Below are 16,571 nucleotides of genomic sequence, written 5' to 3' on the forward strand. Positions count from 1 at the left end.
GAACAAAAGCCAATTGTCTTTGAAAACAGGTGGCACTAACTGGCACAACCGTAATAATATCTTTATTTTTGCTCTTCCATAAATCCCACAAGGTTGATATTCTCTCCATTATGTAGATGGAGAAACTGGGATTTAGAGAACTTAAAAAAACTTGTTGCAAATTGTATATAGTAAGTGTTAATGCTAGAATATTTACATCATGAGATAATTTATACAGGTAGCTCAACAATACATAAATAATGATACTATTTATAGGTAATATGTATTATTTCCAAATGTGGTAATGCTTATGTTATATATTTTACCAGGAGGAGGACTTGCTGTTTAAATTTTAGAAAGTTAATAAAAGGCCTTAGAGAAAATGAATACTCATTTGGTATAAAAAATTAAACTAAAGAGCACTTATAGCTAAATAGATAATATTTGAAATTATAAATCAAAATACTAGTAGGCTTTTTCTCTGTTATGTAAGAATTTAGATGATTTTTTACTGTAGTATATTATATTTGCCATATATTTTGAATTTTCTTGGTTTTCTAAAAATCAATATATTCTGTTTAAAATTAATAAAACACAAATCTTTGATAATAACTTCTGTTCGTCTCTTTTAAAGAGACCCTTAACCATATAATCTAAAGATCATGTAGAGGGTACTAATGTCATATTATCATTTAAAATAGCAAAAAAAAAAAAAAAAGGAAAAGAGACTTAGTAGCTGATCAAGGGTAAGATAATGGTAATTCAGATCCATATAATATAATATATAACCTATTCAAATGCTATTTTAATATTATTTAAGAACATGAAATAAAGTTACACAAGAAGGAGACAGAATTTTACTTAATTCTAATTTTCTAGAATATATACACACACACGTACACACACACACACACACACACATACTTGGATTTTGAAACTGAAAGTAATGATAATCAAAAGTTTACCGTTTTATCTCTCAGTAATGGATAATATGTAACACATGCTTTTGATTTAATATAACTTTTTTTGAACATGCACATATTTCTCTCTCTATGGAGTTATTGATTTACAAACAGGTGTCAGTTTGGCTTTTAAAACATTCTATCGTAAATTAAATGCACTCCTTTTTTTGTACTTTATATGTGAATCACTCCTAAAACCACAGTCACATAGACTGGATCACTTTTAACGTTTTGTCTTTCGCCACTTAAACATTTATGGTGGCTGAGCAACCTCCCTGCACACACTCTCAGATCCTCTGCTGCTCATTTGTGCTCCCCTCTCCCCTCTGTCTCTCTCAAGCCTGTCCAGGCTTTCATCAGTCAGGACAGTGGCTCCTCAACCTGGTTTCCTGATGAAAAGCAGTGGACTTTGTATGCAAGTGAGGCTGCCTGACCCAGGTGAACCAGGGTGTCCCATGCAACATCTATAAGCTTTAATTTCTTGATCTTTCAACAAAGAGATGAAAACTAACACATAAGGGTGTTGAAAGATGTCCTCTTCTAGTGCACAGAAGAAGCTAACAAGTAAATTTCTTTCTCTATATTTGTTTCTTATTAGTATTTTAAATTTTATTTCTTTAATAATTATTTTTATTCCTGTTCCTTTATTACAAAATACAAGCATTTTATTTGTTTTCCCAATTTCTCTCATCTTTATATAATACACAGAATTTGAATATGGATTTCCTGTTAGTTCAAAATGTGGTAATGATGATGATCTTTTTATTTTTTAGTCTTTCTAAATTTCCAGCCTACACCTGTATTCATTGATATTTATTTTTTGCTCCTTTTTCTTTAATCTATTACCCCTTCATAAATATTTAAATACACAAAGGTGTCTTTGGAGAGAAAGAGAATATATACTGTGCTCTATTGTGTCTTTGCCAAATGTGTCTGACAACATAAGAAAAAAAATTAATTCATGCAGAAGTTATACCAAAAAAAAATCTAATAATTTTCAGTTGTAATAGTTTTGTTATATCCTCTTTAAAATCTATTATCTTTATCCTTTCTCTGAATTCTAAAATCAATACCTTGCTATTGTAAAAGAGTATTAAAGTATAAAAACATTTAAAATATTAAGTGGACGTCACCTTCCTCAATCCATATGCTCCCCACCAACATTACTACCATAAAATAATTTTACCCATGGCAGGTAATCGGTATTAATGGTTTTGTGTCTCTTTATTCCCCCACTTCACCTCCCATCAATTATTATAGCTTTAGAAACAGTACCCTATGTTCCTTTGTTATTTGGTAATTTGTTCCAAAGACCTACTGATCTTCAAAACCATTTTGAGTGAATTAGTGAACTGACAATGAGGAATATGTCATTGAAAAGGAAAACAAAGAGGCCAAATGTGTTCATTTTTTTTTTCTTGGTAAGTTAAGCATAACAGCTCTGGAACAGACACTCCAGGTCTATGTTCAATCCTTTGTTCCCACCTAGTGAAATCACTGTCATCTCAGTTGAGCTGAAGAACTATGATCAGAGTCTGTCTTTCAATGAGATGAAAGCTTGACCCTCAATTTTTTTTTCAAAAAAGTTCTTTCTCTTATCACTCATAGTATAAAAATTAAAACGTGGCTAAAGTTTCCATTGGTGTACCAGAATCTAGTTTTATATTTTTCTAATTGCTTTTTAATCACCAGTTTCTTAAAGTCTGACTCTTCTATCACCTGTCCCTATCATAGCTAACATCCCCTAACTAGAACCAGTATTTTCTCTCAGACATATGGTTGTCTCTCTCTCATAAGGTTCAGATTCAACCTGTTCTAAGTTTATATGTTTGATGAAGCTTCTGGTATTTTTTTTTTCCTTCCAAAGCTCGTAACATTTTATAGAAAACAAAGACTGGACTCAATAGATTGAGCCTCTGTTTGTACAGATAAGGTCTTTGAAGGCAGGTGAGGGTGGTGTCACTTGAGTCATAAAAAACATTTTTTGTTTTTGAGATTTTCAAAATCCCACCAACTCCATGTGATTAAACACTACAGCCCATATACCTTCTTAATGCTAGAAAACAAACATGCAGGGTGCCTGGAAAAGTCAGAACTTTGTTTTTCTAAATGTTTATTTCTGCTTATTGGCCCTTTAGAAATAATGACCCAGGGATTGATAGAAAAGGAATAGATTATAAATGTTTCTCATTTGCTTTTGCAACTAACTAAGGAAAAGATTTTAAAATGGATTTATCATAAAAGCAATGAATGTGCAGCCAACTTAACCAATGTGAAAAAAAAGTTATATTCTTGAGATTTAATCAGCATCAAATAATAATGCTCTTTGAATTTGCACATTTTCTTTCTCCTCAGGATGCTAGTGCTCTTCACAAATTATTAAATAGCCCTTCTGTTTCACCTGAATACAGAACTTAGTTAAATAAGGATAGATTAAAATACCAAATATTATACCACTAACATGTTCATTTAGAAAATCAGATGCTACTTCTCTTTATCTTATTTGTCAGGCCAAACTCAACATATGGCTAATAAAAATATGCTCTTAGTTTCTTAGTAACTTGATTTCAAGAGTCATGTTTCACCGTTTCCGAAATTGAAGAATTTGGCCTTAGTTAATGTATTCTATTACTCCAATGTGCTTTTCAACTATTATCCATATTTATTAAGTTATGAAATGCTAAGTATGGCCAATAATTTACATCAGTCAATTTTTTTTCTTTAAACTAGGAGCTCTTAAGGTATGATACCTGTAGCCAGAAACCTTACTCTTTACTTTGTGCATTTCTTTTAACTCTTTCATCAGATTAGTGACTGACTGTTGTGAATTCTGCTGGGGAAACATTGCAGTTACCTGCTGATCATTCTTATTCCCACTTCCTTAGTTCAGTTACTTGTCATGTTTTGCTTGGACAATCACAGCAGCCTCCTAATTAGTTAGTCTTCCTGTCTCTATTCTAAACTCTTCCTATCTCTCTTGTGCACCATGATGAAACTATCTAAGTTACAATTTTGATCATTTTATTTTGTGCCTTCCTTAGACTGTTTAAGTTTTCCAATTCCTCTGATGTAAATCTAAATTAATTTCCCGTTGCCTTCCATTATTTCAAGCTAGTTTTCCTCTCTTCTCTGAATTTCTCTCCTTTCCTCTCTTTTGTACCCTGCACTCCAGCCTACAGAATCACTTTTGCCTGTCCTGTAGCACTTTGGTACTTCACACCATGTCTCTTGAATCTTCTGTCTCAAATGCACATATTTCTTTTGTCTGGAGACTGTCTTTTCATCTGGCTCAGAATCACTTCTTCTATAATTTTTTTTCAGTCTCACAGATGGAATTGAATAATCTTGTCTTTGTTTTTATTCTCCTCACATAGTTCTTGGACTTGCCAATTCTCCCACCCATCAGATTCTGCTATAGAATTAAGCAATCCCTTTGTGAGCATCCCCCTGTTGCAGGGCATATCTTGTCTCCTTTCTCCCATTATCAAAGTGTTCAGCTCATATGAAGAGGGGCTTTCATTTGCTCATTTTTGTGTCCCCAGGCCTTTGTTCGTTAATGCCTAAAGGCATTTAGAATATCCTCTTTGAATGAAATTGAAATATTTTATTCTCCAAATGTCTTAGTATGCTGCATATTACAAGTGCTCAAATTATTTTTTAATAACTGTATTTTTAGTATCTTTCAAGCTTGTTGCACTTATTTTAATTCAAGCTAATAACCAAAGATTATACATTCTTAAATATTTCAAAATAGGTCAATCATGGCACCCCTAAATAAGTATTCAACTGAGGTTAAAGATATATACAATATAATCAAAATTTGATTACAAATCCATTGTATAGATTATGAAGGTAATTTTAAAAGTGTTTCCTATTCTTGCTATACATCAAATTATCTTGAACACTTTTAAACAACTGCAGATGCCTGAGTCCCATTCCAAATTCCCTTTGTGGAAAAACTGTATTTGAAACAAAACATTTAAAAATTATTTCTGGTGATTCTGATCCGATCAGCCTCTAAAAGAGCATTAGAGAATCATTGATTTAAGGTAATGAGGGTGATTTTGATGCACAGCCAACATCAGAAACCACATATTCCACAAATAAGTAGCAAATAATTTAACAATAGTTAAAGCTTCAACTTATTATGTTTAACATTTTTTTTCAAAATATATAACTAAAAATCTTCAGTGATAGAATTTGAAAACCAACTGTTGGTCATTCCCAAGTCCATCCTTTGCTTCTTCATTTGCATTCCCACGAAAATACAGTGCTACTTACAGATGCTATGCATAGTATGGTTATTATTTCTATCAGGAAATATTTCAAAATCATATTAATAAAAATAAAAAATGTGAAACCACTCTGAAAAGAACTATTTTTGTTGCTTCACAGTCAAACTTTAATTAACATTGCATCAGCAAGACAGCTCTTTCACATCAGGCTTAATAGGTAATTCCTAAGAAAAATATAGGAACATCTGAGCAGAGGTACTCTAGGATTATGCCAGTTAAACCTTTCCAGCTTCTGAAATGAATGAACTTCTTTTGATGTTCCTCATATCATTTTAAAAATCCAGTTACCATGTAGAGATCACATCATAAGTGCAAAGAAGAAAAATCTCTAACTACATTTGGTTAATATAAGTACCCCATGATGTTTCTAGAGTCTTCCTGATTGTTGATCTGTTTCCTTTTCTGGAGTCCAGAGCATACATTCCTGATTCTTTCAAGGTCCTGATTATGGAAGGCTTCTAAATATACTTAGCTTTTCTTAATACTTGGTTACCACTGATCAGCAATTGTTATGCAAATAGGTTATTATGGAATAGGGTGGATCAAAGGCTTGGAATGCACATCTTACCCAGGAGAGGAGGCAATGCCAAATGAGTCATTTAATAAGGCTCTTCTAAAAACATATTTGTTTAGTTTGTTTATGTCTTTTTCCATGGTTTCTAGAAATACAGAAAGGTAGATAACTGGCAAACAATACTTCAAAGGTCTTCTTGGAGTTTGTTTTCACAGTGGAGGCTGGATAGAAGGGTTCTGACTCAGAGTGCAAAGGAATAAAACAAGTGTAGAACTCCCTGGTGTGGCCCAGACAACCACCGTGTCCTTTTTCTGACTTTGCTGCTCTTTTCAATTTTGGCATAACACCCTAACAAGCATTGGTGGAAAGCTGATGATTTCTAAGCTTGGAATGAATTCTAAACTTTATACCTTGGCCACCTATGTCCTTATAAAATGTTCCTTTCTCGGATCTGTGACTCATCGCAACTATTTTATTTTTTTTTTTCTTATTGCTGCCACTCCTAGTTTCAAACTTTCTAGTCCCTCATAAGACGAAGCAAGTCCATGTCAGTCTTTGGGCATTTGCATTACTGTTTCTGTATCTTAAAGGTGCTTGGTCCACATTCTTGTTTGGCTGCCTCCCTCACTTCATTCCTCTGCTCAATGAGCCCTCTTGAAAAGCAATTGTGCATGGTTTGCTATTTGTCTCTGCCCATTGGAGTCTAACTTCCATGGAAGTAGAGACTGTGAGTACTGGTTCACTGTTGTTTGGTTACACAAACACTACCTAACCATTAAAAGTTTCTAATGAATATTTTAACCTAATTAATACATATAAATAATATTTGACCTAATTAAAATATATGAATAAAAATACTCTGCTTATAAATGTATTAGTGGGTTATTTTTTAAATTATAGTTTCTCCAATAAGGTAGTGTGTGTGTGTGTGTGTGTGTGTGTGTGTGTGTGAGAGAGAGAGAGAGAGAGAGAGAGAGAGAGAGAGACAGAGAAATAGAGAGAAATGTGTAGGTGCCAGAAAAGTTTTCCCTAAAACCCTTCATTCTCTCCTCTCCCAGATTTCCATTCCATTTCACATACTCATACACATGCCCTAACAACTTGCCCTGGCAAAGTGATTACTACCATATACTATACAGTTCATGTATTTAAAACAAGATTCCTTTCTGTACTGAAGTCCTGAAGTTAACAATCACTAGCATGGGCTGATTGTATAGCCCATCCATCCTGATGGTACCAATCATCCATAGCATTAGAACCTTGGATGATGCAGGTTCTCAAGTGCCCCCAGAAAGCTTACCAGCAGCAGTACAGCATCTTTTGTGATTTTATAACATTCCTCCAAAGGTATTGAAACTTCCTGGATATTCTTCCAGTTACATTTATTTTGATCCAAGTTTGTAGACAAGCTCTGTGTTTTAGGTATTCAGACAAAAATCTTGAACTGTTACAAGGCATAGCATAGATGTTACAAGATAGCCATGATATCAGATCTTAATTATACTTGCTTAGCAGTGCTCTATCAGGCCAGGTGCCTGACATTATAAATCTGTTTCCTGTTCTGTAAAATGGAACTTATTTTGTCTACTTAATAAAATTATTGTAAAGGAATAGCAATGTATGTAAAGCACTCTTTGGCTCATGGAAAATACTCTACATTGCAGTTTCAGATGAAATTAGGTTTCAACCCCTGTGAGAGCATTCAACTCAGTGCTAGAGGCACAGCAGCTACTCAAGTATTATCTGTCACTTGATGAAGTCCCTCCTGCTTAACTCCTGAAATCGTCCCCAAATTTGAAAATGATAATGTATGAGTGTAGTAATAAATAAATACATACATTATGGGGGAAAAACAACTGCACCAGGGAAAGTATGAGAATATTGTAGTCTGAAATCTTTCTGTCTCAGATGTTATAGATTTGAATCATAACTAAGATGAAACACAGCAGTTCGGCTGAGAGAACTCTCTGGAATGTCAACAACTCTTAAAATGTTCAAGTCCTTATCATTTTTCAGGGGACTGTATTAAACTAAGCTTCTCACATGTTAGGCAAGTGCTCCCCCACTGAGCTGTAACCCCAGTTCCAGATCAATAACTTTTAATTTTGCATGCCAACATCTTATTGGACTAACCTAAATAGTAATTAATTGAATCTTGTGGTATATTCAAATGTATATTCATATGCCTACAAACATATATCTGCCTTATACCTGAAACAAATATAGTTTTCCTACCATATTTACTTAAAATATTATAAAGTATGTGTCTTTAATTAAGTCTATTAAACTGGTCAGAGAGTACAAGGGAAGGAAAAAGGTGGCAGATGATGAAAAATGTTATCAGAAAAATCTGTTGTATGTGATGTGACTAACAGCTTGAACACATTCATTTTAGATTCTATTATCAATAAGCTAAAAACTATTTTTCTTTAGAAATGAAAACTTGCACACTGTTTGTGTCATGGTTTGGAATATTGTCTATCAATAATATAGAAAGAAACTTTTACTTTTGACCTTCCAGTATGGCAAAAAAGGCTCTATAATTTGAGATCAAATCTCTGCTCAGCCATTAACTAACTGTCTTTTGCTTAAATACTTTCTTGTTTAAAATTAAGATAAATATAGGCAAGAGAAAAGACTCACTGTTGCAGATAATAAGTGTGTTTATGTGTTAATGTATACATGAATATGTATTTCCATACACATTTATATTATATCTATTTTGGGTATGTTTATGCAAAGCACCACATATCATGCATTAGTAAATATTTATACTTAATTTAAATGTAAGCGTTTTGTTGAACACACTTTAAATGTTTCCTTAAAAAAAATGCAAATACCAGGCTTTGCTAAAAGAAGAGACTAATATTTTCTATTTGTTCTCTCTACTGTAGGCTTATGAAAAAGTTGCTTACCTCCTCACTAATTTAGGTAAGACCATGTTTCTTAATCCACTTGTTAGTAAGAAAATAACATGATCAAATGGGTCTATAATTACTTTATATATTTTAGCATTTTACATATCTTCAGTTATATGATTATTTATCAATAAAAATGAGAGGTAGTACAAGAAGGTGAAGTACATTAAAGAAAAATAGAGAAGCAATGCATGAAGTTACAATGTATCCTAACTAGAAATTAGCAAGCCCTGTTCTTATTACTTGATGTTTGTTCTCCAGCTGTACCATTCTTTAGGTTTTCCACCAATATTTATTTTTGATATATAATATTCTATATATATTATTAAATATCAAATATATAATATTCTGATGAAAAAATATTATGCATATTATACATATTTTATTTATCATCAGAATATTATATATTTACATATATATGACTTAAAAGGTAAAACAATATGAAAATATTTATAAGAAAAATCACTTCTTTGCCACATTAGCTATTCCTATTTTTTAATACCCCTAAGAAACTGCTTTTAAATATTTTATCAGTTTTCTCTGTTACTTCCCATCTGTTTCTAAAGGCATGCTTTTAGTGCCACTATTAGATTTTTATCATTGAAGAACTGATTATTTCCTTCTCATTATGAAAATATTAATTATAAATTCTTGCTGTTCTTAATGATACTTTCAGAGCCCCATTCCCCATATCTTCTATACATACAAACTGCTATTTCTCTTCCTTCCAAAGTAGTTATATCTGCATATTTAGCTAAACTGATGTTCACATCAATTATGTCTGTATGACTATTTTTATATTAAGTCATGATGTATGTTATAATTATGTTTTAGCATCACTGTTTATCTTTTCATTAAAATGAACTATTTTTACTGAACTTTCTGCATATATTCCTTTATTTATCCCACACTTTTTTCCAAGACACTAAATTTCCTCTGAATATATTCAAACATATCATTTGTTCTATGCACTTGATATTCTTGTTAGGTTATTCTCTCAAGTCTTCCATAGACTTCAACCCAGGTGGGTTACATTCTAGGCTTGTGGCTACCTGAAACTAGACTCATACCACGCACTTCTCTTTCTTGGCTCAATTCTTTATGTTGCTTCCTACAAATAAATTTCTTAAAGCTTTGTATCTTTAAAACATCTTTGTTCTATCTTAAAATTTGATTTTTTATTTTCCTGGAATTCTAAGTGGGAACTAAAATCCCTTAGATTTTTTTAATAATCTTTTTTAGTTTTTAAATAAAATTCTTAGATTAACTTAGATTTTTAATAAACTTTTTTTTTTACTATTTTCTAAACTCCAGTGTAATTTTTGAGAACTCTGTTACCATGTTGATACCCATTCTTTCGACTGTAATCTATTTTGATTTTTTATGCATTTATTCTCTAAAATAATTTTGGATCTTTTCCTGTCTTGAGATTTCACAGTGATGTACTTTGATAAGAGACTTTTATTTTCTACTTGCAGGATACTTTTAGTGCTCCAACAATGTGGGTATCTATGTGTCCACCAGGAAGCATGTATTGAGATGGAGTTAGTAATGAAATAATTTTATAACTCCTGAGAAAGGTACAATGGAAAGAAGCAAGACTAAGCAGGGAAAGCCTCAGACATCAATGCAAAGCTGATGCTATTAACTAACCCAAGGGGAAGTTGTAGGTAGTGGGCACATGTGCAGAGCTGCCATAAGATAGCCTAGAAACCCAGAAACTTGGCTTCTCTTTTTTATACATTTTTGTTCCATAATTTTCATCCTCCTTTTGTCTTTTCCTGGAATTCTTTTTATTCAGATGTTTCTCACCATATCCTGTTACTTTTTTATTATTTTTTTGATTGGGAGGGGGGCTTCTTCAAGGTAATTTCAATTTTGACTTTCACGTCTTCCCCTGAATGTTTTATATCTACTCATATTTTGCATTCTAGAGCAGTTTCCTATTCTTTGAGTGTCTCTTTTCTATATCATCTAATTATTGCTTCACAGATGCTGTGTCTTAGTTAGGCAACAGAATGTTCAAAATGTGGGCTCTGGAGTGAGATTGCATGGAGTGAAGCCTCCTTTATAACTTACTCTAAATACAACAACAATATTGTTTTCCTCTTGGTGCCGCATATTTGCTTTTTTACCTATGGGGATTGTGTTTACTATAAATGCCACATAGTGTCATTTTTAATTGATGTTTATAAAACATTTCTAAGAGTGTCTGACATGAAGTCAGTACTAGAAAAAAAATCTAGCCATTAACCTCTATTTTCTATTTAAGGATATTTGTGAAAGGGCTCTTTACAAAAGGCTGTCTTTCTTTGCTTTTTTGTTGTTGTTGTTGTTCCCTATGTAGTTTCTGTGTGTTCCTCTTATCACTTTGCTTCAGCTTCTCTCTTAAGTGTAAAATACTTTTCTCAAATGCCAGATAAACTGACTCCCCACCCTCTCTGTAAAATAGGAACTGGAAAACATAGAGGGGACTCTCTATGTGGGGGTTTTCACCAGTGCTGCAGGAGAGACAAGACCCCAGCCACTTTGTGGCACATCTCAAGTGTTGGATTGTATGTAGTTTCTCTTGGATTGCTCAGTTTCCCTTCCGAGCATATTGCCATCACCTGCTTGATTCCCAAGGTGTTGGCTTGCTAGCACTCCTGTCAGTTAGAATTCAGACTTCCATGTGAAGGCCCCTTCTGCAATGCCACCTTATCCTACCTTCATTCACTTTTTTTCTGTTTTGGGGAACTTTTGCCTCCAATTGTAGGTCTTTTTATGATTTCATCATCAGAGATCAGCTTTCCTCTTTAGTCTTCCCCATACCTCTACTATTTCCTTTATCCTTGGTCTTTGGTTTTCATGCTTACTGATGTACTGAAGTTAGGTATGTCTATTTCCTTTCTAGTTTCCAACACACAGAGAGGCTACTCTCATCTCTGTCTTCTGCATTATTCTGCTCTCTATTTGTTCTTGTATATTAATACCTCTTTGAAGACATAATAATATTCTGGAGGGGGGACTAAGAAGAGGAAGATATAAGATATACATATGACAAACAGAAACTCTTTAAGGAGTTTCTCTCCTCCTCTTCCTCATCAAGAAAAAAAAAAAAAAAACCAGGAAATCCTGGAATAGACCTTGTGTTCATTTGGGAGAGAAATGTGTTTACTATACAACTTTATGGAAAGTGATCTCCTCCACCCCTCATTCTCTTTAAAATTTTTTTTCATCAGTTTCTGCATTAGTAAAATTTTTAGTTGGTCACCTGACCCATTAGGTATGTTCAGTTAATGGGAGTAATCTCTGTTTCGTCCTTCCTTAAATTCTCAGCTGAATTTTTTTCAGCTGGGTAATGAAATACTCAAACTAAATTGGCTTGCTTTTAAGTGCTTTTATACTACTTTATGCCCATAATAGAAGCAAATCTAATAAGAATGATTTTGGGGAATCATAATAGTAGGAAGTAGAACAGTTATTCGTGTTATTATATAACAGAAGTGTCACAATTTTCCTTTTTTTCTAGATTCCACATCTATATACCAGTGATGACTTAGTGTCTATGAAATTATAATTATTAGTTAATAATCAATGAACTCTGTTAATTTAAAATAATGAAAATTTTGATATTTTCTTTAAATAATACAATCTAACTGTACATGTGTGCTTGTACATATTCTATTCTAGCTTGTTAGTTCATGCTTCAAAATAGAAATTAAATTTTATTCTTCAATGAGACTATAAAGTGTTATTAAATTTAAAAAAAATTATCCTTTGATTTTTCCCCAAATATTTTATTTTTAAAAGCCACAAAAAAGCAAAGCTCCAAATTACATTTTTAAAAAAAAATATTTTTTGGTTGTTGATGTACCTTTATTTTATTTACTTATTTATATGTGGTGCTGGGAATCGAACCTAGTGCCTCACACGTGCAAGACAAGCACTCTACTGCTAAGCTATGACTCCAGCCCCAAGTCACTTTTTTTAATGTGAAAATAAATATCTGTTATTTTCTCTACAGTGATATTTTGTTCACTTCTTTTTGTGGTTAATTAGAATTTTATGAAGATGCTTGTTAGGTGTTCCAAACAATGAGTTACATGTAATAATGAACTGTCTACGTTTAAGATAAATCTATATTCCTAGGAATAAATTAAACCTATTGATGAAAGAGTTTTGACCTTTAGAAATAGCAATCAAAAGTACCTTACAATGGCACAAACACATAGTAACTTCCTCTTGGACACACTAACAAAATAAAAGGTTATTTTTTATACCATATAAAAAATAAGAGCTTAATTTGTGACTAGCTGATGATGTTGAATAACTAGCTAATCATCAGTAACTAGGTTTATTGGAGAAACTGTAATAGATATTTTGGCCAGAAAACATATTACCCTAGAAAACAACAACATTTTCAAAGTTCAGAATTTGTTTTCTCCTAAAGATTAAAAGCCAATTCAAAGGAGGTCATGATTTGCTCTAAGTATAGAGGATATACTGCTTTGTTACTTGTAGAATAGACCCAAGGTTCAACTCAAAAGACATCATTACTTTTCAAAAGAGTGCATAAAAATTAAAACACCAGATACATCATGATTTATGATAAAATTAACAAAATACAGAATAAGAAAAAACAAATCAGTAAATGAATACAAAAATAAATTATGTGTTTGCATTTATCTCCAAATTTATTTCCATCTATCTATTTTTTATTTTCCTTTGTAAACAATCAAACAATTGCAATTTTGAAGACTGGGACTCAAACTGAACTTCAACAAATGAAATCCAGCCATATATAGATGAAAAGAAAAAAATAATAAATACAAAAGATGAAAATGACTAAGTAAGAAACAAGAGCACATATATCAAGAAAATAGTAACAATAAAATCAGATGTGACTATGTTAATATTAGGCAAACCAGAGTTTAAAATATATTTGAGAACTAAAAAAGGATGTTCATATTGCTTTTTTTAGAATATCCACGAACAGAATCTGAATGGGAAAACAGCTTTGCCCTGAAGATGTTCCTTTTCCAATTTGTCAATTTAAACAGTTCTATTTTCTATATCGCTTTCTTTTTGGGAAGGTAAGTCAACTTTCTATGTGTTATCTTTGCAGAGTAAAATCCAAAAGCAATAGTTCCCTAGCTAGTTTGTTAACAGAGATATTAAATTCTTGAAACCTGCCTTGGAAGATTGCCCTAATTGACCATCATATGCATGTTCAGGTGACTTCTGTAGCCACTGCCAATTAAAGTTGGCACAAAAAATTAAAATGTATGTCCTATACTTAAGTTGAATTATGACTATCTACTCATCAGTTATTATTTTGTTAAAGAAGAAATAATTTTTGTATAATTCCAAATTATAATTTCTCAACATGTAAACTTCTTCAAATCATCATTTTAGTGTTGTTCTTGTTGTTTTTACATTTTTGCTACAAGAACATAATGCAATGAAAATTTCCACCCAGTGTCATGGAAAGATACTGATGCTTGAAACATTTTGAACCAAAGCTTTCAGCACATTATGGTAATATTCTTGACCTTGGTCCAGAAGACATTACAACTATGTGTGGAATTATTAAATGCCATCAGGTTGGTTTGTCTGTACTTTCTTGACCCTTTGGTACTGAGTTCATGCATTACTTTTTTCCTTTTTAAATCAAGTACTTGGATGTTGTCTAAGCATAACAAAAGTTAGCTGGGGACAAACTGCACCAGTGAACTTTTATGTCTACCCACACACATACTTGGTGTGGTGGTTAGCAGGTGTTCTTCACTTAACTGCTATTGAATTAATTTTATTTTTCTTTCTCCCTCTCTTTTTTTTTTTTTAAAAAAAAACCAGATTTGTAGGCCATCCAGGAAAATACAATAAACTTTTTGACCGGTGGAGATTAGAAGAAGTAAGTAATCTTGTGAGGGTGGATAAGTGGATGGGCACAGAGATGGACCAGTGACTAGAAGAGGGTTGGGGGTTGGGGAGAGAATACCAAACCCAAGCATATGGAAGGCCCATTATTGTAGAGAAGAATTCCTTCAGGTTCTAAAAGGAAGCAACTACACATATTTTTAAAGTGGCTTTTGACTAGTCAAATCTCAAGACTCTGACCTCCACGCTCTTTTGTTATTTTTTATCACATTCTTTTCTTCCATTCACAAACCACAGATATTTAGCTCCAGCAATTTCCTCATTTTGGAAATTGGTATTATCTATTGCATGGATTTCTAAAGTTTTAGATAAGTTAGGGAAAAGGGAAATTTTGGTCCAGAAGAAATCTTATTTAAAATATCAACATACAGATATGCCAATATATCTGCCAAAGGCTCATATTTGTTTATTGATTTGCAATATGTATGTTCTGTGGAAAACAATGTACAGGAGTAGTATCTCTGCATGCTATATACACTGCAGCATGTTGTATATTTTCCCTAAGACTGAGAAATCGTCCTTCAAAAGGCCAACCATTGCTTGACAGTGTGGAGTCTTGCTTCCTCAAACTATTGCCAACAGAAACATTTGTTTTAAACAATCTGTTAATCAGAAAAGATTCTCTTTTTTAATTTTAGCTTCTTTAGCTATGAGTCAGATGAACAATATTTTTGTATATTTGTTGGACATTTAAATTTCTATGTACATTTGTGTGTATTATTCCTGTATAGTTTCATTGAGTTATTTCTCTGCTTTATTAATTTACAAACTTAACAAAATTAGATTGTAATCTTACTAAGTTGCTGCAGATCTCTCTTCATTTTGTTCTCTTTTAGGTTAGCTTTGATACATTTTTTGTAAATTGTATATAATTTTCTAAAAAAAAAAATCACTGCTTGAATGGCTTTTGAGATTTGTACCATGCCAAAACATATTTTTTCACTGAGAGGAATTCTATAAGAACATATTTTTACTGTTATTTTTAAAAGAGTGATGTAGATGTGTTTTACACATTAAACATTTGTTTTGATGTAAAGAATAATGAAATAATTTTTTCCCATAAAAGAAAGACACATTTAATAAAAGAATTTCTTTCACTCTGCAAAATGAGATTTTATATTTAATATAATGTGTCTATTTCTGGTATTTCTGGATTCTATTTTTATTGGTCAGAAGGTATTTCTTTAGTACTGGGGGTATTTTATCACTGAGATAACTCCCCAGTTCTTTTTTTTTTTTTTTTTTTTTTTATTTTGAGACAGGGTCTCGCTAAATTGCTAAGACTAGCCTATAATTTATGATTCTCCTGTCTCAGCTTCCCAAGTCACTGAGATTACAGGCATGTACCACCATGCCTAGCCAAAATGTCTTTTCCTTTTCTGGTTGAAACCGTTTTAATTATTCTAATGTAAAACCCAATTTCATACAAAGTATCTTTAATCGAAGGCTATGATTTAGAGAAAAAAGATTCCCCAAGAAAACTGAGGTTAGAGGTATTTCTAGTTTCTAAGAAGCTCCTCAAATCTCATGAGAGGGCACGTTAATGTTGTCTTCTCAGATCATTTTAGAAATTGATTGCAACAAAGATAAAGCCTAAAGTTTCCTAAGAACATAAGCTTTATAGAAAAATTAATTAATAAAAATCTGGGCTCAAATGCTAACAAAACTTGTATCTTTTTCTTTGCTCTCAATTTAACTTTCCTGAATTTCTGTTCCCTCATCCTAAATTGACAACAGTAATCCTTAGGCTGCAAAATTACATATACATATGTATATGAGATAATTTGCATAACACAATTAGCATCACCCTGTTGCTGATTGCTAGTATTTACCAAAGTTCTGTCTCCACAATTACTGAGGAATTATTGTATTGGCCAAAGACAGACTAAGGCCTTTCATGATTCTGGAACTGCCTGGAAATCTCCAAGTCCAACTAGCAGTTTTCTTTCAAGGCCCAGAATTATAATTGCTAAAATCTGAT

The 16,571-nt window shown here is 32.4% G+C and overlaps 1 protein-coding gene across 1 annotated transcript in view; it reads left to right on the forward strand.

The window, feature by feature from the left end:
* The window catches only part of Ano3 (anoctamin 3), a 399,369-nt gene that overhangs the window by 354,456 nt on the left and 28,342 nt on the right, over positions 1–16,571 (forward strand). Inside the window, exons 18-20 of the mRNA XM_076846993.2 lie at positions 8,645–8,681; positions 13,632–13,743; positions 14,507–14,564. Coding sequence (XP_076703108.2) covers positions 8,645–8,681; positions 13,632–13,743; positions 14,507–14,564 — 207 coding nt within the window. The remainder of the gene's footprint in view (positions 1–8,644; positions 8,682–13,631; positions 13,744–14,506; positions 14,565–16,571) is intronic.

This window comes from Callospermophilus lateralis, chromosome 2 (genome assembly GCF_048772815.1).
Source record: "Callospermophilus lateralis isolate mCalLat2 chromosome 2, mCalLat2.hap1, whole genome shotgun sequence".
Lineage (NCBI taxonomy): Eukaryota > Metazoa > Chordata > Mammalia > Rodentia > Sciuridae > Callospermophilus > Callospermophilus lateralis.